The sequence below is a fragment of the Nothobranchius furzeri genome, chromosome 1 (assembly GCF_043380555.1).
Source record: "Nothobranchius furzeri strain GRZ-AD chromosome 1, NfurGRZ-RIMD1, whole genome shotgun sequence".
NCBI lineage: Eukaryota > Metazoa > Chordata > Actinopteri > Cyprinodontiformes > Nothobranchiidae > Nothobranchius > Nothobranchius furzeri.
In genome coordinates this window covers 98765346-98789787 of record NC_091741.1, presented here as the reverse complement: position 1 = coordinate 98789787, position 24442 = coordinate 98765346, and the positions used below count along the sequence as shown (strand labels likewise).

At 47.1% G+C, this 24442-nt stretch overlaps 2 protein-coding genes across 2 annotated transcripts; one reads left to right on the top strand and one right to left on the bottom strand.

The window, feature by feature from the left end:
- Positions 1-13863: 13863 nt before the first annotated feature.
- LOC129156277 (uncharacterized) lies at positions 13864-17777 on the bottom strand. The gene is made up of 4 exons (XM_070552457.1): positions 17569-17777; positions 15984-17483; positions 15809-15901; positions 13864-15726 (listed from the first exon to the last, which is right to left on the bottom strand). Exons 1-4 carry the CDS (start codon positions 17723-17725, stop codon positions 15575-15577), a joined length of 1902 nt encoding a protein of 633 aa, XP_070408558.1. The 5' UTR covers positions 17726-17777; the 3' UTR covers positions 13864-15574.
- A 731-nt stretch (positions 17778-18508) lies between these two features.
- On the top strand, positions 18509-21963 carry LOC129160707 (cis-aconitate decarboxylase). Its single transcript, XM_070555880.1, has 6 exons — positions 18509-18597; positions 18720-18739; positions 19207-19394; positions 19486-19578; positions 20017-20222; positions 20727-21963. Exons 1-6 carry the CDS (start codon positions 18509-18511, stop codon positions 21652-21654), a joined length of 1524 nt encoding a protein of 507 aa, XP_070411981.1. The 3' UTR covers positions 21655-21963.
- Positions 21964-24442: the final 2479 nt, after the last annotated feature.

Genomic DNA, 24442 nt, shown 5'->3' with positions numbered 1-24442 from the left:
TTTATTTATTTTTAATTGGCTAGCTAAGAATTTACCTGATTAATTACTATGTTCAAAGTTTTCTATTCGTTGTCTTTGTGCTAAAAATTGTGTCTTTTTGTCAATAAGTTCATGAAGTTCTGATTTAGCTTCACGTAATTTGCTCATTGACTCTTCTTCTGTGGATGCCTCTAAAGACTTGATGATTTCCTCTAACTACTGAATAAGTTTTTTTTCCTATGTGATGAGAAAGAGATTATTTTACCTCTCATCACTGCCTTTCCTGCCTCCCAAAGAATAGGTGCTGATGTTCCAGGCAGGTCATTATGTTCTAAATATAAAGCCCACTCCTTTTTAAAAAAATCAATAAAACCTTCGTCTTTAAGCAGTGATGTATTAAACCTCCAGTTGTTGCTTGGTGGGATTGTCTTCTTATTTACCAGAGTTAAAGAAACCGGAGCATGGTCGCTGACAACTATGGGGTGTATCTCAGTGTCTGAAATGTCAGCCAACAATGAGCTGCTGACTAGAAAATAATCCAAACGTGAGTGAGAGTGATGGACGTGCGAAAAAAAGTATACTCTCTACGGTTAGGATGAAGAGATCGCCATGCATCACAAAGCCCATAATCACTCATGTACTGTTTAACTATGTTAGTGGATTGCCAATTGCGCTGAGTCCCAGCTGTACTGAGCATGTCTGTTAAGGAATTCATCCAAAAATTAAAATCACCTCCAAGTATAAGTGGACAGTCCAAGTGTTCGGAGAGTACAGAGAAAAAATTATGAAAGAATGGAGGGTCATCAATATTTGGGCAGTATATGCTGACGAAACATAAGCGTTGGTTCTGTATGGATATTTTTAACATTATAAATCTACCCTCTGGATCAGAAACTGTGTCCAATACTGTGAAATTGATGTTTTTGTGTATTAAAATAGCTACACCTCTTTGCCTAGTGTTATAGCAGGCAGAGAACATGCTGGGAAACTCAGGTGTCTTAAGTTCATCAGTGGATGTGGCAGATCTATTAGTCTCTTGTAACAATATTACGTCTGCTTGCACTCTCTTTAACTGATCAAAAAATTTTAATCTCTTCTCTCTAGAGCCAGTCCCATGTAAGTTCCATGAGACAAACCTTAGTGCACCCATAGATGTGTGTGTGAGTAGCTAAAATATGACGCCTTCATGTGAATAAGATGGAATAAGTATATAAATGTATAAATAGTATGTTAATAAATAACAGAAAAGTAAATAATAATAATAATAAAGATCCAACAGTTTTTGTGGTTGTATTATTTGACGCATAAATTATGATATTTTGCTGTGAATTTAATATATCCGTCTGTGTGTGTGTGTGTGTGTGTGTGTGTGTGTGTGTGTGTGTGTGTGTGTGTGTGTGTGTGTGTGTGTGTGTGTGCGTGCGCGTGCGTGTGTGTGTGTGTGTGCGTGTGTGCGTGTGTGTGTGTGTGTGTGTGTGTGTCGAGTCTGACGCAGTGTTGGAAAGTTGTGTGGTTGTGCCATACAGGTGTAAAGGTACAGAAGCAGGTAAAGAGGAAGGGAAAGTACAGATACAGGTTAAAAAAGAAGAAAGAACTAAAAAGAGGAGGTGATGGTAAATAAAATGGTAAATGGCCTGTATTTGATATAGCGCCTTCTAGAGTCCTGGAACCCCCCAAGGCGCTTTACAACACAATCAGTCATTCACCCATTCACACACACATTCACACACTGGTGGTGATGAGCTACGATGTAGCCACAGCTGCCCTGGAGCGCACTGACAGAGGCGAGGCTGCCGAGCACTGGCGCCACCGGTCCCTCCGACCACCACCAGCAGGCAATGTGGGTTAAGTGTCTTGCCCAAGGACACAACGACAGCGACAGACTGAGCGGGTCTCGAACCTGCGACCTTCCGATTGCGAGGCGAGCACTTAACTCCTGTGCCACCGTCGCTGTGCACCCCAGCAGCGAGGTCTCGGACGAGACGCGGCTGCTTCAGCTTCGCCAGGGCTCCCAGACGGTGGCTCAGTACACCTCTCGCTTCCGGACGACAGCAGCTCGGTTGAAGTGGGATGACGCCGCCCTAAAGGCCGTTTACCTGGAGGGACTGTCACCGAGAATCCGGGAGGGCATGATCGGGCACGAGGTCCCAACCTCCCTGGACCTGGCAGTGGATCTGGCTCTCCAACTGGACCGCTCCATCCTGAACCGGCCGAGCACCGTGTCAGCCCCCGTACACACCAGGACATCACCCCGCCGGCCGGCTCGCAAACTGACGGAGGAGCCGATGCAGCTGGCACATCTTCCCCCTGAGGAACGGGCACGGCGCTACCAGGAGGGAAGATGCGCTTACTGTGGGGATTTGGGTCACCACCGTGGCATGTGCCCAAAACGACCGGGAAAAGGTCCCTCCGGGTCGGAGTAGGAGCTGTCCCGCCCGGAGTCTCCACCTTTCCAGCTCCACACCGAACCACTCTCCCGGTCTCCCTCCACCTGGACCAAGGCCCGACCAGACTGGAGGCACTTTTAGACACTGGGGCTGCGGAGTGTTTTATCGATCACGGACTGGTTACTCGGCTCAAGATACCCCTCACCGCCCTCGACCGACCCATTCCCGTGACCTCTGTGGACGGCCGGCCCATCATGCCGTACCCTCTCACCCACCGAACTCAGGGTCTCCACATGACTATTGACCAACACCGGGAGACCCTCCACTTCCTGGTTATCCAGGCTCTGGCTACGCCACTCATCCTGGGTCATTCCTGGTTCTGCCGCCATGAGCCTCACATCTCCTGGTCCACCAGTATAGTCCTGGCCTGGGGCACGGGTTGCCATAACCACCGGGACTCCCCTGCACCTCGGACTGGAGCAGCCACTCCCACAGACGTAGACCTGACGCTCATCCCTCCTCAATACCACGACCTCACTCAGGTCTTCGCTAAAGAACCCACTACCAGGTTACCTCCTCACCGACCCTACGACCTGGAGATCAGGCTCCAGCCTGGCACCACCCCCCCTCGGGGTCGCCTGTTCTCCCTCTCTCCAGCGGAAACCCGGGCTATGGACAATTATATAACTGATGCCCTGCAGAAGGGATTCATCCGACCCTCAACATCCCCCGGGGCCGCGGGGTTTTTCTTTGTAAAGAAGAAGGAGGGGGATCTCCGGCCCTGCATAGACTATCGAGGGTTAAACAAAATAACGATCAGGGACCGTCACCCTCTCCCTCTCATGGGCACCGCTCTGGACGCCATCACACAAGCCACAGTGTTTACTAAACTGGATCTGCGCAGCGCCTATAACCTCATCCGTATTAAGGAAGGTGAGGAGTGGTAGACCGCTTTTATCACGCCCACTGGCCACTATGAATATTTGGTGATGCCTTTTGGACTCTGCAACAGCCCCGCCGTCTTCCAGCGGTTCATTACAGATGTGCTGAGAGACATGTTGGGCCGCTGGGTCTTTGTCTATCTAGATGACATCCTCATCTACTCAGGCACGGCCGAAGAGCACATCCGTCATGTTCGAGCGGTTCTGTCCCGCCTCCTGGACCATGGACTTTACTGCAACCTGGAGAAGTGTGCGTTTCACCAGGAGTCCACCTCCTTCCTGGGTTTTACCATCTCCTCCCAGGGCCTGAAGATGGACCCCCAGAAGGTTCAGGCCGTAGCTCATTGGCCTCTACCCACGACCCTGAAGCAGCTGCAAAGCTTCCTGGGTTTCTTGAACTTTTACCGGAGGTTTATACGCAACTTCAGCTCCCTCGCAGCACCACTGACCTCACTCACCAAAACCACCAATCAGCCTCGCCCTTTTCGCCTTACTCCAGAGGCTGTCCGTGCTTTCCATGAGCTGGTCGGACGTTTCACTAAGGAACCCATCCTCCTCCACCCGGACCAGACCCGGCCCTTCGTCGTGGAGGTGGACGCCTCAGATGTGGGAGCGGGGGCCGTTCTCTCGCAACGGGGTCCAGACTCTAAGCTCCACCCATGTGCCTACTTCTCCCGGAAGTTTTCCCCCACACAGCAGAACTACGGAATCGGCGACAGAGAGCTGCTGGCAAGAAAATGGGCGCTGGAGGAATGGAGGCAGTGGCTCCTGGGGACCACCGATCCCTTTCTGATCTGGACCGACCACCAGAATCTCATTCATCTACAGACTGCCCGCCAGCTCAACCCACGTCAGGCTCGGTGGGCCCTCTTTTTCGAGCCGTACCACTTCCATATCGCCTACCGGCCCGGCTCCAAGAACCTCAAGGCGGACGCTCTCTCTCGGTGTTTCGCACCAGATGCCGCCCCCCCGGAGCCTCGGACCATTCTGCCGACTCAACGCTTCCTGGCCTCCCTCCAGTGGCCGTTGGAGCAGTCCATACAGGCGGCACTTCCTGGCGATCCAGCGCCGCCGGAGACCCCACCGAACCGTCTCTACGTTCCCGCCTCCTGCCGGCAAGAGGCGCTCACGTGGGGGCATTGTTCGCGGCTCGCGGGACATCAAGGACAAGCCCGTACCCTCCAGTTCCTCCGTCGGGCTCTCTGGTGGCCGTCCATGAGGAAGGACGTCCGCGAGTTCACGGCTGCTTGTGATGTGTGTGCTCGCTCCAAGTCCTCCAACCGACCCGGCGCTGGAGAGTTGCAGCCTCTCCCTGTGCCCAAGCGGCCGTGGTCACACATCGGGCTGGACTTTGTCACGGGACTGCCGGCGGTCGACCACCTGGACACTATAATGACTATCACGGACCGTTTCTCCAAGGCCGTGCACTTAGTGGCCCTGGCCGGTCTCCCCACTGCCAGGAGAACGGCCGAACTGCTCCTGGAACAGGTGGTGCGGCTCCATGGTTTCCCTCAGGACATGGTTTCCGACCGAGGACCCCAGTTCGTCTCACGCTTCTGGAAGGCGTTCTGTCGCCTGGTCGGTGCAGACTGGTGGAAGTCTGTCCTCTGGATACCACCCGCAGACAAACGGTCAGACAGAGAGAGCTAACCAGCAGCTTGGACGCTACCTGCGCTGCTTCGCTTCATCCCAGCCGAGCACCTGGCCCCGCTTCCTCCTGTGCGCGGAGCTGTCACACAACCTCCAGACCTCCTCTGCCACGAGTCTGTCTCCCTTCGAGACCTGTTACGGTTATCAGCCTCCTCTGTTTGATCATCAGGTGCCCGAGGTGGAGGTCCCTGCTGCCCAGACGCTGGTCCGCCGCTGTCGGCTCGCCTGGATCCGGGCCCGTGCGGCCATCACCCGGGCCAACACGGAGTATGCCCGTCAGCATCGCCGCCGCCACCGGTCTGGCCCCGTCTTCCGGTCTGGCGACCAGGTGTGGCTCTCCTCCGCTAACCTGAGGATGCCGGCTGGCTCCCGGAAGCTCACTCCTCGCTTCCTGGGTCCGTTCCCTGTCCTCAAGGTCAACAATCCAGTCACCTGCTGTCTACGCCTCCCGGCTTCTCTCCGGATCCACCCGGTCTTTCACGTCTCCCAGCTTAAGCCGGTGATCTCCTCTCCTCTCCACCCTCCACCGGTCCGGGTGCCTCCGCCCCGCGGTGTTGAGGCGGATCGCACCTACACGGTCCGCAGGATTCTGGACGCCCGCCGCCGGGGACGAGGTTGGCAGTACCTCGTGGACTGGGAGGGGTACGGGCCTGAGGAACGCTCTTGGGAGCCCACGAGCTCGTTTGTCGACCCTGCCCTGCTAACAGACTTCTGGGCCCGCCGTCCTGGGACTTTGGGTGCCGTCCCTAGAGGGGGGGGTGTGTCACGAACTCCTCCAGCTGACTGCATTCCATTCATTCCTGCCACTAACGTGGCGACTGACGTCATCACGCCGACACTACTTAAGGAAGTGCCGGCGTTTCATTCATTGCTCAGTCATCGTTCTCACCAGACTTTGTATCGAGTCTCCAGGCTTACCAGCCCTCTAAACCCTCAAGCTACACCTACAGGAAATAACCACGCCGGTTATCTCCGTCTCTCCGCGTCTGGGCAACAGAACTCTCAGTCACGCTCAGATCTGCCAACGAACCTGACACGATGTACCCGGTGAAATGTGATCTTTTGTACCGTTTCTTCGGGTATCTTCATTTCGGTCTGGAGAAAGTTCTTGATTGTATGCTCGCAGTTCTCCGCCCCACCCGTCTGCTCCGGCAGACCTGCGAACACCAGATTATCCCTCATGCTACGGGCCTGAAGGTCCAAAACCGTCTCCTTCAGAGTTTTGTTGTCCTGGGTGATCCGCGTCATTCCCTCTTCCAGGGAAGAAACGGACTCCCGCAGAGACGCGTTCTCAGCAGCGAGCCGCTCAACCTGTTCCTGACTGAACTCCAGAGATGTTCGGAGGTTCTGAAACTCCTGGTGAAGAACGTCGAGCAGATGAAGTTGCCCCTCAAATCCCAGAAGCCGTTCATCTATAGAATCTAATAATTCTAATACGTCCTTCCGGGGAGATGAGGCCTCAGGCGAGTCCTGAGGACGGCTCCTCTTGGTCCCAGCAGGTGTTTCAGCCTCAGCTGCTGATTTCTTCGGACCCATGACGACTAACTCAAAAACTTTGTCAATATAATTTAGTAAACTTTCTGAATTTTCTTCACTTACCTCCAGATTGAGTGAGTTATACTTACCAGATTATTTTTTGCATTGTCAGTAAATAAATTAGGCGAAAATGTGTCTTAATTGTTTGTGGATGTTTGTTAACGAGCTGCCATCAGCTTCAAACGCTGCTGTGTATCCGGTGACCGTCCGTCAGCGCATGCTCACTCTCCTCCTCCTGTGTCTGTGTGTAGCGGATGTTTGGCTCTTAAAAGAGCCGTCTGGCTGTGTCAGCCTACAGTGTGCAAAGAGGCTTTGACTGTATGTCAAAAGCGATGTCTGGAAGATGCTTGTTCCTGAATTGGCCGGTTCGAGAGTCAGCTAGAAACTGAATTAATTGGGAAGTAATTCTTGTTTTAATAAATCACAATGTTATGAGTTTTGGTCAAGTTTGGCAAATCAGAATTTTGCTAATGTAAATATTACATAAACATATTGTTTTTGATTTTTCAAACATCTACTGTGATTACAACAGAAAATGTGTTTTTCAGATTACAGTACTTTTCTGTTGTGTATTTACACCATTTTTATGTAAATTTCATGGTCATTTTTTACTGTGCAGTGATGTATGATGTGCCACCACTTATACAAATATGATAAAGTTTTAATGACTCCCTGAGATTTCTGGCTGGCCCTGTTCTCAATCACAGCTCTTTTACTGCTACTTCAGAAATCCTACGGTTTTCAGTAAACACTTTCCCACAAGTACCGGTGTCATTCGGAAACAAGCTGCAGAAAAATAAAACTGGTTCCCTTTCAGTAGATCTATGGAACTGACAAAGACTTTCCTCCTCTTGGAAACCATTAGCTAACACACGTGTGAAACACTTTTCTCATTCTGTTTGGTCTTTGACTGAAACTTTGAGAGGATCTATAATTACAGGAGCATTTCCATTTACAAGATTTGTTTTACGCCAGCCTCCAACAGGATGTTGCTAACAAATATCCCTCAGCCTGGAAACGCTTCTCCTTGTTAAGTTACCAGTTGCAATAACAGATTAAATATTAAGTAGTTAAAAGTGTTTTAGGTGAAACTGTCCTGCAGTCTTTCTACCGAATGAGTAAAGAAGAAGAAAAGATCTTTTCTATAGCGCCTCTCAAGATAAAAATCACGAGGCGCTTCAAAAAACAAAAAAAATGTAAAATATAAAAAGAATTTAGAAAATTATTATAGGTATATTTAAAATGAGCAAATAATAGACAATTTTGATTAAAAAGTGTAAAGACAGAGAGAGAGAGTAAAAAAGAAAAAGGGAAATCAGTGGATACTGATGAAGGTGGAATAGGTAGAAAGAGCAGAACAAGGAGAGGGTGATGAAGGTCACACCAAAACCTCCCTGAACAGGTGAGTTTTCAGTTGCTTTTTCAAGGAGACCACTGAGTCCACTGATCTCAAGCTCAAGGGGAGAGAGTTCCAGAGTCTGGGGACCACAGCAGCAAATTATCTGTCACCTTTGGTCTTTTGCTTGTTCCACTGCACAACCAGTAGGCTTTGATCACTGGACCTCAGGGACCTGCTGGGGGTGTAGGGACTGAGAAGATCACCAATGTAAGATGGTGCTTGTCCATGTAAGGACCTATAGACCAGACCTAGGATCTTGAAATGAACCCTGAAGTTGAGTGGTAGCTGTTGATGCTGGAGGAGAAGCGGGGTGATGTGGGTGTGCTTGGAGGACTTGGTCAGAAGCCGAGCAAAGGCATTCTGAACCACCTGTAGACGGTTCAGGGAGGTTCTGCTCAGACACGTGAAAAGAGAGTTGCCGTAGTCTAAGCGTGAGGAGATGAAGGTGTGGATAACAGTCTCAAGTTCAGAGCAGGACAGAATGGGACTCAGCTTAGCAATGTTCCTGAGATGGAAGAAGGAAGAGCGAACAAGAGAACTGACATGAGAAGCATAGTTAAAATAACCCTTTTGTCTTTTCCGTGTGACAGCGAAGGTTTTCTTTAAACAAACAGACTCCAGCAACAGGTAATGTTCAGTATTTGTTCAAAACTCTCAAACATGTGGAAAGGTTCCCTTCAACTTTAAAATTATAAGAAGCTTCCAGGGACTTTTATGTATAATTTTTGAATACATCTAGAAATGCCTAATTAATAGAAAAACACAATCAGTTCACACATTGCCTATTCAGATTACTAATACATTCTTACATAACAGTTTTGCTGCCTAGGCAAGTTTTTTTAATGAAGTCTAACCCAATCAGTGTCTTATTAAAAAATGTTTATCATCTTTCAATGTGGAGTCTCGTTTCACCAATTCCTCCCAGTGGTTGGAAAGTTCTACAGATGAGGATGTTTTTCACATCTGCTGTGAAGTGACTCAGAAGAACAAGGGACAATGCTGTCATAGAAATCTTTGTCAAGTCAACCACCCCCTCAGAAAGCCGATTCAACTCATTCAACAATACAAGAGATGTCTGAGATATGGTTGAGACGACCCAGCAACACGAGGCCAGAAGAACAAACAACCTGAAACTAGAAATTCCACATTTTCCCCGCAAAAAAGCTTCACAGACCATTATGTCTCTTTTCAAACAGCTGTTCCTTATCTAGACTATGGTACCTGAAGAAAGTGCAGGCATCAGTTACAAGTGAGTAATTTCCTGTATCGGCTGATAATGTATACTACAAATATATTTAATTTTTTGTACATAATATTGTAAATGTGAACGTTAAAGTGGATGAATGGATGGATGGATGTCTGTTAGGGACAATAATAGTCATGGCATCGAAGAGAGAGAGAAGTCTTCTAAGAAACAAGAGAGATTAAACAGCCTATTCCAACTGAGTCACCTGAGAAGCGAGCTTTGGTAATCAGACGAACTCTAGTCGAGTAGATGGTGGTAGATGGTGGTGGTGGGAGGTAGGTCGGGTTATCACAGCATCTGTCTGCATTCCTTCGTGGGGGGTTTGTTGTTGGCATCTCAAGGCTGCCATGGCGTCAGATTCTGATAACAAGACTTTGTTTTGGTCAGGCTGAGATAATTTTCCCCTCTGCCTTCAGTCTGTAACTGATCATTCAAGTCCTCCAGTGAAGCCAATTTAGGTTTTAAACATCTCCACACCGTCCAGTGACCCTCTCCGAGATGACATCCATTTTGCACACTAACTTCGGTATCGCAGCTAGAACATTGTCCAGCTTGCGATTCACCTCAAGTAGCATCCCAGTCTGTGAGGTCTCCACAAGGACGGTGCTCTCCGTGGGTGCGGGTCGCCCTCCAATCGCTCCCGTCTTCCCAAATTTCCAGAAAACCAGACATCGTTCCACTCCAATCAGAAGAAATCCAGTGATCATCAGGCCAAACATCCACACGTCTACGACGTCCTCAATGGACGGCTGGGAGAGGCATACGATCTTCCACTATTTTCAGGAATCCATCATATATCCTGCCGGGTGTGTCCTTTGCGGGCAAGTGGGAGCCCCCTGCTCCGTTCTCATTGTTGAAAAAATCTTATCAATTGCATTGAATGAGCAATTTATCAAATTCATTCCTAAAAAATAGGGTTTTCCTCACATACATAGAGTATGTGAGGATCTGTCAAAATGTCTGAAATGTCATATCCCAACTTCCCCCTCTCTTTGTTTACTGGGGAAGCTGGACGATGTCCCAATTGCAACATCTTTGGTTCACGTGGTTCTGACTGCCATATGCATCGCTAAGAAAACTATCCTCTTGAATTGGAAAAATAGAGAAAGTCTCTGCATTAACCAGTATAGAAATCTTTTGTTAGATCATATTGCACTTGATATAGCCTCTGCTTCCACTTCAGATGAATCTCTCTGGGCTCCTTTGATCGGTTCCATCACATAGCAATGGTGGGGGGCCGTTGATGTTGTCCTGCAGGATGGTGTGGGTGGGGGGGTGTGGGGTCTGAGTTTGGAGTATCCGGATGTTCCCTGGAGGTGGGTTCACTGGGGGTGTCTGGGACTGGGGGGCCGTTGCCCCCCTCTGGAGGTGCTTGGGTTGCCTCGGGGGGTGGACTGCTGGCGGTTGTGAGTAGGGCCTCTTGGGGATCTTGGCGGCGGCCATGGGTCACTGCCTGGCGGCTGCAATGTCCCTGGGCAGGTCTAGGTGGGGGCCTGGGGGCTCGGGGTTTGGGGGTGGCCGGCCCCGTGTGGGGATCTGGGCGGGGCCTTGGGTGTCGGGTCCTGACATGTATGCTGCCGGGAAGAAGGCAGGGACACCAAGCAGTGCCTGGCCCGGGTTCGGGGGCCTCAGGTAGGCCTTGGCTCCTCTGCCGTTCCATCACAGGGGAGGGGGAGGTCCAGGAGGGGGAGGACCCAACCTTACCTGGATGTCCCATGTATTCTGGAAGTTGTGCAAATGCAGGGACGGGCATAGATATTCTGCTGGGGTGGGGCTGGGTTGGTGCCCTCGGACTCCGTGAGGCTCTGTAATGCTGCTGCTTTGGGCCCTGGCAGGATGGGCTGGGGTCTCCATGCCCTGGGTGGCAGTTTGACAACAGAGTTGCCTATTGGGGCCAGTAGGGGAGCTGGCTCCCTGGAGGGCTAAGCCCAACCAGCCATTCCTCCCCATCCCCGCATATTTCTCTCCTCCTGCTCCCTCACATCATCACACAAACATACACATAGGACCTTGGGGGGTGGGCAAGTCAGGGAGTGCGGGTATGGACCCCATTTCCGCATTCCTGTGGAAACCTGCCCCCCAATTTTATTTGCACCTTATACACTTCCACTGACGACATTCCACACAAACACACACTTAGGGCCTTGGGAGTGAGCACATTCAACAGCATTTGATAGGGGGATATTTCAGCCTCCTCCCGAGTGCCGGTGCCCACTTCCAATTTTAAACTGCACTTAGACACTGATGGCTGAGGGTGTAAGTGGGGTGGTGCGGTGGCATCAGCTGGCATATGCTGGATGATGCCCGCACTGCCCACTCACCACAGCCATGGAATACACCTCATGATCACACAAACACTATATTGGAGCAGGCGGAGGGAGACTAGGGGTCTTAGCCACCTCTGTTGTTGCTAGGCTTCCTGGGGTTGGAAGCTAGGAGGGAGATCTGGCCGTCTGGTTGGGGTCTGGAGTGGTGGGTTGCTGTGCTCAGTGTTGGGCGGGGGAGCCTGCTCATCAGCACCCCAGCAGAAAGGGTCAAACTCTGGTTACCGGTGATGGTTGTACCCCATGTGCAGCAGTACCGGGACCAGAGTGAATAGGGTGTGTATGGGGAGCATGAGTGGGTGTCCGGCGTGCATTTTTGTAAGTCTTGGGTTGTATGTGCATGTGTGAGCATGAGGGAGGGAGCGTGTGACTGTGTTTGTGTATGACAGTATATGTCAGGTGGGGCCTTTGGGTCCTCCCCTCTCCTGGAACTTCTCTTGATGATATAGATCTCTGTCCCCCCTCCCCCTGCCACACCTGGTGTGGGGGCTTGTGCCTTGGTCTGCCTGAGTGTTCGGGGCAACCGGGTCTGGGGGTTTAAGATTTTGGCATCTGCCTGTTAGATCCCGGTGGCTGCCTGGTGGGGTCTGGGTCCCTGGGCTCTGCTGGGTCCCCGGCGGGGGTGGTCGCCCCTGGGTCCCGGGTCGCTGGGTCCCGGGCTCGGCCGGCTAGGGGGTGGGAGGCTGCGGGCGGGCCTGTGGGCTTGCCGCTGACAACTCCGGGGACTCTGCCGGCTGCTGGTTGTGGCCCCCCGGGGCGATCCTCTGTGCCTCTCGAGGGGGGCGGGGGCCTTCCCAGTCTCCTTGGGGTTCCTGTGTTCTGGTGCAGCGCCTGGATCTCTGGGACTTGGAGCCCCCCCCCCCCCCCCCCCCCCCCCCCCCATCTCCTGCGCATCTTTGGGGGGCAGATCTGTGGTCCCTCACACTCTCTGTTGGGCGCTCTTATAGAAAAACCTTAAATAAATCAGCGCGTGTACACACACAGGTGCTCACATGGTGCTCTCAAAAGTATGGGCTTGGGCACGTTAAACACAGGTCTTACGACTATGGTGGGCACTTAATGTGTTGTGATTTATTATCGTGATTCTTCAGTTAAGCAATGTTGATTATATATAAATATATATTTTTTCTTTTAATCAAGTTGACGCAGTGATAGGTAGATCTTGTTGTATTGTTGCTGTGTCCCTTTTTTTGTGTCCCTTTGTTTTTTTTTTAATCTTTTTTCTGCAGGTCTGGAAGCAGACTCTTGTTCATTATGGTTTGTTTTTGTGGAAACCCCCCCCCCCCTCTCTCTCCCCACCTTTTCTTTTCCTCTGTCTTTCACCTCTGTCTCCGTGTCTGGTCGGAATCACAAAGCATTCAACAACAATAACAATTAAGTTTTAAGTATCAGGCGTGACATTAAAAGCAAATGCTTTGATGCTCCACCTGAGAGTAAATCTGTAAGGCTTGTCACCAGCATTCAGACATCAATTCTGCTTGCTTCACAGCCAGACAGGACACGGTAAAAAAAAAAAAAATAAATAAATAAGTAAATAAAAGGTTTTTTCAGAAGAAGTGCAGAGAAGCACTCTTTGGGTAGACAGGACAAAGAGCCTTGGGAAAAAAGATAAGGGAGCAAAAAGAGAAGCGTCTGTTCTCTGCGAGTGCCGGAAAAGAAGTGAATATATATATTCAAAGAAAGAAAAGAAAAGATTATATATATAGGTATATATATATATATATATACACACATCCATATACAGTGTATATATATATATATATATATATATGTATATAAATAAATATATATATATATATATATATATATATATAGAGAGAGAGAGAGAGAGAGAGAGAGAGAGAGAGAGAGAGAGAGAGAGACAGAGAGAGAGAGAGAGAGAGACAGAGAGAGAGATAATGTCACGTAGCATTCATGGACTCGTCTATCTTGACTCACGACAGGGAAGGCTGTTGTTGGTTTAGGGTATCCAACAGTCTAAGCTAACCGTTAGCATTAGCTACTTCAGGCCAATCCTCAACTCTGATGTGGCTCATTTCTACTTCCTGAAACTGTTCCTGAGCTCTGTTTCCCCAGAGTACGACTTACAAGGCTTCATTACTACTAGAGACCACTGCAAATGTATTGATTAAACAAGGGATCCCCATATTTAAATAGCTCATAACAAAGTTAGATGGTTGAATTGTTTCAGAGTTCTTGAGCTGCTAATGACCTCTGACAAATAACTAGATGCTGTCAAGTGCTTAATTAGTAATTGTTCAAAAATATATCTATTTATGTCAAGCTTTTAAACACCATTGTTGTTATTGTTTTATCTGAAGATCTGAATAAAGATGTACTGAGGGAGAGAATGCATTCATCTAGAAAACATTTAGTAATTATTTAAAGATGCAAGCCTTAATAAACTTTAGTTGTTTTATTGCACAAATAAATTAATGCATGAGAGCGCTTCAATGCAGAAACCACACAAAGACATTCTGTTTTACAATGAGTTCAAACATTATAAATTAAAAAAACATAAATACTTATTTACACATTCAAAGTGTTTGTGTTGATATATTTTGAAAATAAATATAACAATAAATATATAAATAATGCAAAACATTGTGGACTTCATGCAGTTTAAGATGACTTTTGAATTAGCCATCTATCTATGCATCCACTAAGACACAAAAGTTACATCCATATAAACACACATCTTTAGTTTTCTTTTCCCTCTTTTGCTGTTTGTCAGTATGAAAAGCAAAGCACAGCTTGGGTTAGACAAGTTGACTTGAACATGATCAGCCAGGTAGACAGTCTTCGCTAAGAGACACTCAAATCATGGAGTTCTTCAGTCTGTCAAAGATCTGTTGGACTTTGATAGCAGGGACACAGCCTTCTCTCACAATGGTGATGACTCCTGAACGAAGGTTCGAAGAGCTTCAGTTAGAAACTTGACCTTAAACAGCCCCAGTAGGAAGAAATCATGGCCCCTTACCTTCATCAATCCTCAGGCAGTTGACCACAGTTGAAGCAACTACTTCATTCGAGTCACCATCACAAAGTACTCCTTGGATCTTGTGTCCCAGTCGACTGCAGCAAAAGAAGCAGTTTGAAACAGTAATTAGTGTATGGTGCTAAAAGTGTTAGAGATGTGTTGTTTGTTAGTTTGCATTAAACTTCTTTGAGGAGACTCTTACTTAATGACCATGCTGTGGTGGGTGCTGTCTGATTCTCCACTGGGATTGGCTGATGTTATGGCCAGGGGTCCAGTGATGTCACATAGGTGGCAGGTCACGGTGTGGTCTGGGACACGGATCATGATGCTGTCTCTGGTACCAACACGGTCATAAGCAGGTCCAACTCCTACAGAAATGAGGTTAAAGTTCACGTAAAAACTGAATACTGATACAGAATTCTGCCACTCAACATTCAAACACTCTACACTGCTGACCTAGTCTGTAAAGCCAGTCTCCTTTGCTGACAATGCAGCTGATGCCTCCAGGATACACATTCCTCATGAACTCCCACAGCAGAGGGCTGAAAGGAGGCCTGGCTGCAACCAGCTGTTCCACACTGGAGATGCAAATGCATATAGGCTTCTCTGCAGGTCTGTCCTGCAAAAGGTCCAATTCAACAAGATGGTGACTTCATGAAAATGTATATTGCTGTTAAACAAGCCTCCTCTATCTTCTTACTTTAATGTTGTAGATTTTTTCTATCGCCTGAGGATTCTTGCAGGAAGCAGCCAGAGCGTACACAGTATCTGTGGGAATACCACACACACCCCCGTCCTCGAGAAGTCGAGCTATCTTCAACAGACCGCTGGTGAGACGCGAGCTAGCCACCGGACAGGACGGCTCGTCACAAGCTTCCTGTTTCACTTTTTCCTAAAACAACACACACACACATTTTTATTAATTATTCATGCTGATTCTTAAAGGTAGGTCAATCTAAACTTCAGTCATTACCTTTATTATGGGAGGACCCATTGGGATCACTCTTTGTGAGAAGATGCAGTTCATCAGTGAAGCCAAGGTGCCATAAAAGCAAATGATGGATACCAATGCAAGCATGGCAACTGCAATACATCGTTTCTGGATGTTAGACTTTATTTGTTCTGATGAGAGTCAGTATCGTAAATACATAAAGTTTATAACAGGCGGTTTTAACTCACTTTCAAGTTGGTATGGAAGTCTGTGCAGGGTGGAGAGAAGGAAGCAGACAAGAACAACCTCCATGATTGTTGTTAGAAACAACAGAACCACGTTCCTATAAGCAGCTAATAGAAGAAACAAAAGTACAAAATTATGAATGAATAAAAATTGTGATTTCCAGCACTGAAAGCAGATACTAGACCTTACCAATCAGCATGAGGAAGGCATTAATGACCAGTAAAGCAACGCCTCCAGCTGTGAATCCATAGGCTGCCAGGACGGGGAGCTGAAGCTGAAAACCTGTAGAACAATAACTCCAGATGAGAATATTGTTCAAATCAGTCAGAAAAATGTATTTTGCTCATACTTTATGCTGACATACCTGCAAATCGAAACCACGTCCATGTTGCCCATACAACCACGTAGATGGATGAGATGACTGATCCAAACCGGCCCTCTCCGGTGACTTGTAGCCTGCTGACATAGGTCTGAATGATGCCTCCAGAGATGAGGACCCAGGGGACAGTCAGATGAAGGAATGAAGGGTTCCCACTTGACACTTCTGAATGAAGAGCTGAAAGTGCTGCAACCCCGTTGGTGAGATAAAACAGAGCATCTGAGGCCTGATCACTGTTGGGCAGCTCTTTTTGTTCTCCCTGTTGAGACCTTCTACACATCAGAGCTCTCTTCAGCTGCTCGGAGGAGACCGGCTGTGGTCCCACAGGCATTAGAGACTTCTCTGCGATGGTGTTTATGAGGCGTGAGAAGGTACCGTAGACTGAGACTGCAGTGAAGAGAGAGCAGGCTATACCAAAGAAGATGTAGTAACCCTGCAGGGGGATCTGGGGGATTGTTGAAACTGTGAGCAGAACAAAGAGCAAGTTGTGGATCAGCTCCAGAGTGTCCATGTTCAGGCTTCCCACACAGAGCACCAAGCCAGCCACCACAAAGAACCAGTCTCCCACCATGGCTTCCCTACCAGCAACAACTTGACTGTGCTCCACAATCAGGGCAGATGCCACAAACTCATCCCAAGCCTTGATCAGCCAATACATGGCATGAATCCCAAATTTTGTAGTGTGGTAGCTATCCTGGCGCAAATGAGCGTAGTAGCTGGAGAACAGCTGGGCGACTGAGATGATTGATACCCATGCAACTCCTAAACCAAACGATTTCATGTACCCAAAGCTGTAGAAGGCAACGATGAAGGGAGCAATAGAGTCACAGAAGAATCCCAAGGCCATGGGCTCTGCATATTTTGTGTTCTTCTTCTTCTCTTGACCAGGTTTCTGAGCACCTGTTGAGTTGGTAGTTCCTAGCAGGAGAACATTAAAGAGGGGGGTCCCAAAGCCTTTAAGAACCAGACGTTGAGTCAGCCCTTTGATGAGTAGAGCAGCTGAACCATAGATGGCAAAGATCAAAATGAGCAGCTCCAGAACCCCAGAGACCACCAGAGCCCAAGGGCCTGTCACCAGAGCTGCTGCTTCAAAGATCAAAGTGGCCGTGATGGCTCCAAAAACAAAAGGCATGATGTAGTTGACCGTGGCAGAGCAAAATGCCAGGATAAAGGACAGAAGGATATAAGGGATCAGACCAGCAATGGCTGACTCTTCTATGGACACACATAAGTGGCACTGTGTTGAGTTTTGAAGAGAAGTGTTGACCATCATGTTGGTGGTTGAACCATTGAACATGTGCTCTGACACTGATGGTATAGTCTGATTGTTAAATAAAGCACCATAGTAGATTCTGGTCGCCCCATAGCTACCCCAAAGGGCAGCGTAGCCGATGAAGGCAGTGCCACTCAGGTGATCGTACTTTCTAAAGGAGAGCAGTCCAGCCACCAGCTGGCACAAACCACCAATCAGGATGAGATGAACACCTGGAAGAAGTGTTAGAAACTGCTGTAAGCCACCTTCACAGGTTTATACATGAATAGATATTTGTGTTTATGTCAAGAGTTTTACCTGCAAGTATGTTCTCCACTCCAACTGGTTTAATGCCAGTGTGAGCTGTGCTGAAGTTCTGTAGAAGTACAAGGAATGCACTGATCCCATTGGATAACATTCCTAACACTCCTGGTTCTCCATAGAAACTGGCAGGAAAACCGTCTGAGGCTGCCATGGTGTTTCTGTAGACAATCCAGTCAGTACAGGTAACATAAGATAAAAGTCTAAAATGGTAATCCTCAACAACAACATTTATATATGAATTTTAATATGACTGTATAATATAATATAATGCAATATAATATAATATAATATAATATAATATAATATAAAACGGTCCTTGCCTGTCATAAGTAGGCTGAGCCACTCTTGTCATGTAACTAATGTAAAAGTCATTTATTACGACGCTCCTCTAACAGGCTCTCTGAAGAGGAAGAATTTATTCTAAATGAAAACAATTTTATCAATAGAATAATACCCCTAACATTACTGTTATTTTCATGTTGTTGAAAAACTACAGGATATTGCAATAATAGTTTTAGTATTTATAAATAAACTCTTGTCAGGGAGCATCCTTTATGCAGATTTAGGTCTGATTCAATCTACAAAGCAGAGTATATAATAATCTAGCTATAGGTTTAAGGATCTTTGATGGGTGACACGCAGAAACAAAATATTTACTCCTGTTAGCAATTAAATAAAGAGCAAAGTTTTACCTGTTGAAGTTGTTCAGACTGATGGAAAGCTGAGTTGTGCTGAAGGAGGGACGAAGGTTTGCTTTAAATATGATCTGTTTGTGTAAAGGAGGAGTTACTGAGAATTCCCCACTCTGTCACACAGCAGCATACTTACAGGTGACATCACTGCCTTTCACTTTACACAAAAGTGGCTTTTCCTCCTTCTTTCTCCTTCCTCCCCCTCAAGGCTATTGATGATGGTGAACGTTACACCACAGATAATGACCCGGGTGGAAAAGCCTCATTCTGATGTGATGCAGGATTGCAAAAGGAACCTGCCCTTCCTGCTCCTTTGGTGTTTCCGGTCATTGTAGGTCCTGGACTATATAAGGCAGGTGGATTTTCAGCCACAAAAGCATCAGCATCCTTCACTGCTCAGCTGCTGCATCCAAGAGAAACAATAAACAAGATCATTGTGACCGAAACTTGAAGTTGTGTTCTCCACGCTACAGGTAAGATTACCGACATATTTATGCTTTTAGTCAGTTTTCAGACTCTAAAAGTGATGGTTTTAAGTCCTTTTCAAATAAAGAAGTCATAAAAATATCTAAAAGTAGAGGTTTGTAGTACGGCCAAGGCAGGGAACTATAAAATAACTCCTGCTAATTGCTGAGGAGAACACTCATGCTGGGAAACACCTGTTACACCTCTACACTGGCTCTTTCAAACACAAACATTAGATAAAAGACGTGAACAAGTTAATGCAGGAACTCATCAGCCTGTAGTCATCCTGAGATGTGAAAAATAACTGAAATGCTTTGTTCTGATTTATGTTTTGTCCCAAAGAAAACCATCAGACCAGTGCGGGCTGCCAGAAGACTGCATAAAACTGCAAACAGATATGCTGACTTTGATTAAAAATAATAATAACCTTAATTAATAACCTTTATTAAACAACTTTATCTTTTCATTCCTGCAGTCCAGAAGCACCCAGCCCCAGAAGATACGGTCACAGCCAGTTTTGGGAAGTTCATCAGTGAAATAAAGCCTCAGCATTTGTCTCCGGTTGTGCTCCATCGCAGCAAAAGGATGGTGCTGGACAGCATCGGGGTCGGACTGATAGGGAGCAGGACAGATGTGTTTGAGCTGGCTCTTCAGTTCTGCCAGGTGAGGCAAAGTGAAAGTCTGGGTCAGGTCCAACCCAAATATGTCCAGAACAGATGAGTGAATGTAGGGTTGTTTCTGTGTTTGTTCTTAGCACATGTATGCTCCGGATCACATCAGCCCTGTGTACGGACGCAGAGGGATCAGACTCTCCCCAACACTGGCAGCTTTCGTTAATGGAGTAGCGGTGAGAAACATAAGTGGAAAACAACCATATATAAATAACCACATAAACATCAGTGGAAACATTTTGTATAAACAGCTTTTCTCAGCTGTTGGTGCAGCGTGGCTCCCAAAGACCACAGGGTTAGGATGTAGAAATAAAATCAGCTGAGCTGGCCTTAAAGTTTCCCATAAAACATTTCCAAAGAAGCTACTTTCTTCCCCCTCGATGGCTGGATTTAGGAATGAAAGTCATTTTTCTTTTGAAAACACACCAGGAACAGAAAACATGTCAGTGTTCACTTCAGAAAAAAAAATCATAAAGAAGTGGATCATTTAGACACGGCACAGGCAAGGTGTTCATAGCTGGGTTCTGATCTAATTATGACCCTCACAGAAAAAGTTATTATTCTGACTCCTTTCAGCTTCAGTATGATGAGACACAAACTCTGGTTGCTTCCAGACTCATTCCATGGACTTTGACGACACGTGGCATCCAGCCACTCATCCCTCAGGAGCTGTTCTCCCAGCTTTGTTTGCTCTCAGTGACATGATGCCGGCTAACAGCAAACCAAGCGGTCTGGACTTCTTACTGGCCTTCAATGTCGGCATTGAGATCCAGGGCCGTCTGATGAGGTTCTCTAATGAAGCACGCAGCATTCCCAAGAGGTCAGTGCCTCACAGCACAAGTCAAGCTTGAACCAGAAAGTCTGGTTTTAGCACGATCTTCATGAACACGTTCGTTTAAAGACGTCCTTGTTTGACTGTGCTGATCTCAGCACTGAGGTGTAAGAGGCCGTTTTAGTGATGTCAGTGTAATGATGCTTACTGTAGGAACAGCAGGGGCTCTTGGTGTAACGTTAACAGAATTAGCACAAACCAAACCCTTCATCTGGTGGGTGTTTTAGAAACTCAGGCGACCTGAAACGAGTTAAATCAATTCATCTTGTTCTAAAGATTCAACGAATAGAAACGTTCTTAAGTGGTGATGCAGATCAGTGATTGTTTCAGTTACAACAGAATAAATGTCCTAAATGAACTGTGTGTGTGTGTGTGTGTGTGTGTGTGTGTGTGTGTGTGTGTGTGTGTGTGTGTGTGTGTGTGTGTGTGTGTGTGTGTGTGTGTGTGTGTGTGTGTGTGCGTGCGTGTGTGTGTGTGTGTGTGTGTGAACAGGTTCCATCCTCCCACTGTGGTGGGTCCTATGGGAAGTGCAGCAGCCTGTTCTCGTCTCCTGTCTCTGGATCCGTCTCAGTGCAGTCATGCCTTGGCTATAGCAGCTTCTCTAGCTGGAGCTCCGATGGCTAATGCTGCCACTCAGTCCAAGCCCCTTCACATCGGCAACGCCTCTCGTTTGGGGCTTGAAGCTGCTCTGCTGGCCTCCAGAGGCCTAGAGGCCAGTCCTCTGGTCTTGGATGCTGTTGCAGGAGTGGCGGGCTTCAGCGCCTTTTATGAAGATTATGTTCCTCAGCCTTTAGAGTCACCTGATGATGGTGGACATGTGTTCCCTTTAGAGGAGCAGGACATGGCTTTTAAGCGTTTTCCTGCTCATCTGGGGATGCACTGGGTAGCTGATGCTGCAGCTGCAGTCCATGAGCTCCTTGTGGGACATGGTCTAGGACAGGTGTCCCCACATCAGGTCCAGGACATCCTGCTCAGAGTCCCCCAGTCTAAATACATCAACAGGCCTTTTCCCGAGTCAGAGCACGAGGCACGCCACTCCTTCCAGTTTAACGCCTGCAGCGCTCTGCTAGACGGTGAGGTGACCGTGCAGTCCTTCAGCCCGCCCGCCATGAGCCGCCCAGAGCTGCAATTCCTGCTGAGCCGTGTTCGCATGGAGCATCCTGAGGACAACCCCGCCAATTTCAACCGCATGTACGGAGAAGTCCAGGTGACTCTAGTTGGAGGAGACATCCTGAAGGGCCGCTGTGACACCTTCTACGGCCACTGGCGCAACCCGCTGACAAACGAGAGCCTGAGGAAGAAGTTCAGAAGCAACGCAGAGGTGGTGCTGCCATCAGAGAAGGTGGAGCGACTGGTGGAGGTGGTGGAGCAGATGGACAGGCTGGATGATTGTGGAGCTCTTCTCTCACAGCTGCAGTGATCAATAACACTGAACAATAAAGCAACAATCCTTCAGCATACAAATAAGAATAATATTATTTTTATATTAATGTTCTGAAATGATCTGCTTAGTGTAGACTGGAAATAAACACATTGTCATGTTTTTCCTCTGGAGTTTACCTCAAGCTGATGTTTCCTCTATTGTTCAAGATTGTCTTTTGGTATTGAATTCTGTTTTTATCGTAACAAAATTCAGATAAAAACATGACTCGTGTGTGTGAGTCATATTTATTGTTTAATGCCTGTTTTTATATTAATATTGTTAATCTATGAAAATGTGTTTCCTGCAACCTTTTCTCAAAATGTGTACACAATAAAGTGTTTTAAACGTGTAAAACACATGGTCATAAAGTCACCTGTGTGTGTGTGTGTGTGTGTGTGTGTGTGTGTGTGTGTGTGTGTGTGTGTGTGTGTGTGTGTGTGTGTGTGTGTGTGTGTGTGTGTGTGTGTGTGTGTGTGTGTGTGTGTGTGTGTGTGTGTGTGTGTGTGTGTGTGTGTGTGTGTGTGTGTGTATGTGCTCTGTCTTCTCAATCCCAAGTGGTTCATGGCGGATGGCTCCAGGATTCTTTGCAAGTTTCTTCCTGTTACATGAAAAATTGGATGACTCTAAACTTTCTGCTTTTAAATCAAGACTGAAGTTCTCATTTTTGGACCGGAACTTCAGAAAAGGAAATTGTTTAGCCAATCATCTGACCTGAACAGCATTAAATTAGTCTCTGAGAACAAAGTAAGGAACCTTAGTGTCTTCGACCAGGACTCTCACGTTAAACTGGTTTGTAGGATTTCCTTTTTTCACCTTTGGAATATTGCTACGATTAGAAGCATCCTTTCCAGGAGTGATGCTGAAAAACTAGTTCATGCATTTATTACATCAAGACTGGTTTACTGTAATTCATTACTCTCAGGAAGTCCACAGAATGAAGTTAAAAGTATTCAGCTTGTCCAAAATGCTGCAGCTAGAGTTCTGATGAGAATTAAAAAGAGATCATAACTCTCCTGTCTTAGCTTCCCTACATTGGCTGCTTGTTAACTTCAGAATAGATTTTAAGATCCTCCTTCTCACATATAAAGCTCCATCATACATCAGTGACCTGATTGTTCCATACGTTCCTAACCGAGCACGTTGCTCTCAGTATGTAGGTTTACTGGTGGTTCCCAGCATATCTAAAAATAGGATGGAAGGCAGATCTTTTAGCCATCAGGCTCCTCTCCTGTAGAACCAGCTCCCAGCTTTAGTCCGTGAGGCAGACACCTTGTCTACTTTTAAGACTAGACTTAAATCATTTTTATTTGATAGGGCCTAGTTAATATCAATGGAAACTTCAGGGTTAATGTTACAAACCCTGATGTTGTTAGACATTGTGGTAGAGGGGTAACATAAAAACTGGTGCGGAGAAAGGGGGAGTGTGAATAAAATGTATTTTTATTAACACAGGGCTAACACAATTACTCAGTCCTTGACTGGAAAAATGTCAAAACACAATTACACTCGAAATAACTAACGCAGGCGATGGAGGAAACCCTAAACACCTGAGACAAACGGTCTCAGGGAAGAAAACACGAGAATATCGGTACTAACAAAAAAACATCATGATCATTCATATCTGTTTAAACCCTCTGGTATTCTGTCTTTTAATCGTTCCTGACACACTCCACTCATCGTTTGCTGCGGTGATTTCACCTCACTGACTGTTACGACCCCAACCTGGTCTAGGAGCCAGGGAGGTCTAACACAGAAATGTGAGAAATTAAAGGAAATGATCTGACACCAAGTAACAATCAAAGAAAGTCCTTTTATTAACCAAAAGCGTCCCAACGGGAGAAAAACCTGTTTAACTAAAAGGGGAGTTTAACTTATGCTGCTGGAGACAAAACTGAGGATCAAGTAACTTAATAGAGTGATTAAATGAGGAACAACAGAAACTTGCCCGGAGGCCTTACCAAAAGTCCACTGGTGACTAACTCACCCACACAACCGTCAGCTCTGTTAAGAGCTAAGGGGAAAGCAAACATCAGCCTGAAAGTTTTCCCAAGCAGGTGGAAATTAACCATCCGGGGGCAACTATGTGTTTCCAAAAGTTCTCAACCACAGGTTTCCTTTTAATCCTCTCCTCTCCAGTCCTCTCTCTCTCTCTGCGTTCTCTCTCTGTGCATTCTCCTCTCGCTCTCCTCTCTCCGTCTCCTCTGCCTTCCCTCTCTTCTCTGTGCATCTGTGCCTCCTCTGCCTTCCCTCGCTCTCCTCCGTCTGAGCAGCGCTGATCTTTATTCGCTCCAGCTGGGTGATTCCTGATGGGCGTCAGCTGCGTGAGTGAAGCCAGGGAGCCGGGCGCTCTCCATGGTCCTGGAAATGGTGCAGGAAACGGTGCAGAGTAGAAACTGAGTGCCGGGGAACTCAGGGTTCGTAACACTGACGCAGCATCGAGACGCGCACTACGCTTTGCGGTCAGGAGATACCTTTGATCTGCTTAGTTCAAAAGTAACTGATGAGTTGAAAAAGTAAGAATCCAGGCAGCAGTTTTTCTGGAGAGTTTAGAGGAGATGCAGGAAGATGAGAGACAGACAGGACAGGAAATAGTTAAATAAAAACAAGAAAACAAAGCAAAGTGCTGAAAAGTAAAATGTAGATAGATTTATCTCCACTACACGTTTTTACCTGTATAAAACAATAAGTTACACACATGTAATATTTATACATCTGATACAATTCAGATCACCTTCAAAACTCAGACAAACCCAGGGCCGTTTCAAGGCATTTTGGGGGGCCAAGG

Excerpts from the sequence above, each read along its gene's own strand:
- LOC129156277 (XM_070552457.1), bottom strand. The coding sequence starts at position 17,725 with ATGGCAGCCTCAGACGGTTTTCCTGCCAGTTTCTATGGAGAACCAGGA. Across the intron at positions 17,484-17,568 it reads AGTGGAGAACATACTTGCAG|GTGTTCATCTCATCCTGATT; the intron begins GTAAAACTCTTG and ends CACTTCTTCCAG. Across the intron at positions 15,727-15,808 it reads TGCCTTCCTCATGCTGATTG|CTGCTTATAGGAACGTGGTT; the intron begins GTAAGGTCTAGT and ends TTCTTCTATTAG.
- LOC129160707 (XM_070555880.1), top strand. The coding sequence starts at position 18,509 with ATGACCCGGGTGGAAAAGCCTCATTCTGATGTGATGCAGGATTGCAAA. Across the intron at positions 18,740-19,206 it reads TTGTGTTCTCCACGCTACAG|TCCAGAAGCACCCAGCCCCA; the intron begins GTAAGATTACCG and ends TCATTCCTGCAG. Across the intron at positions 20,223-20,726 it reads GCACGCAGCATTCCCAAGAG|GTTCCATCCTCCCACTGTGG; the intron begins GTCAGTGCCTCA and ends GTGTGTGAACAG.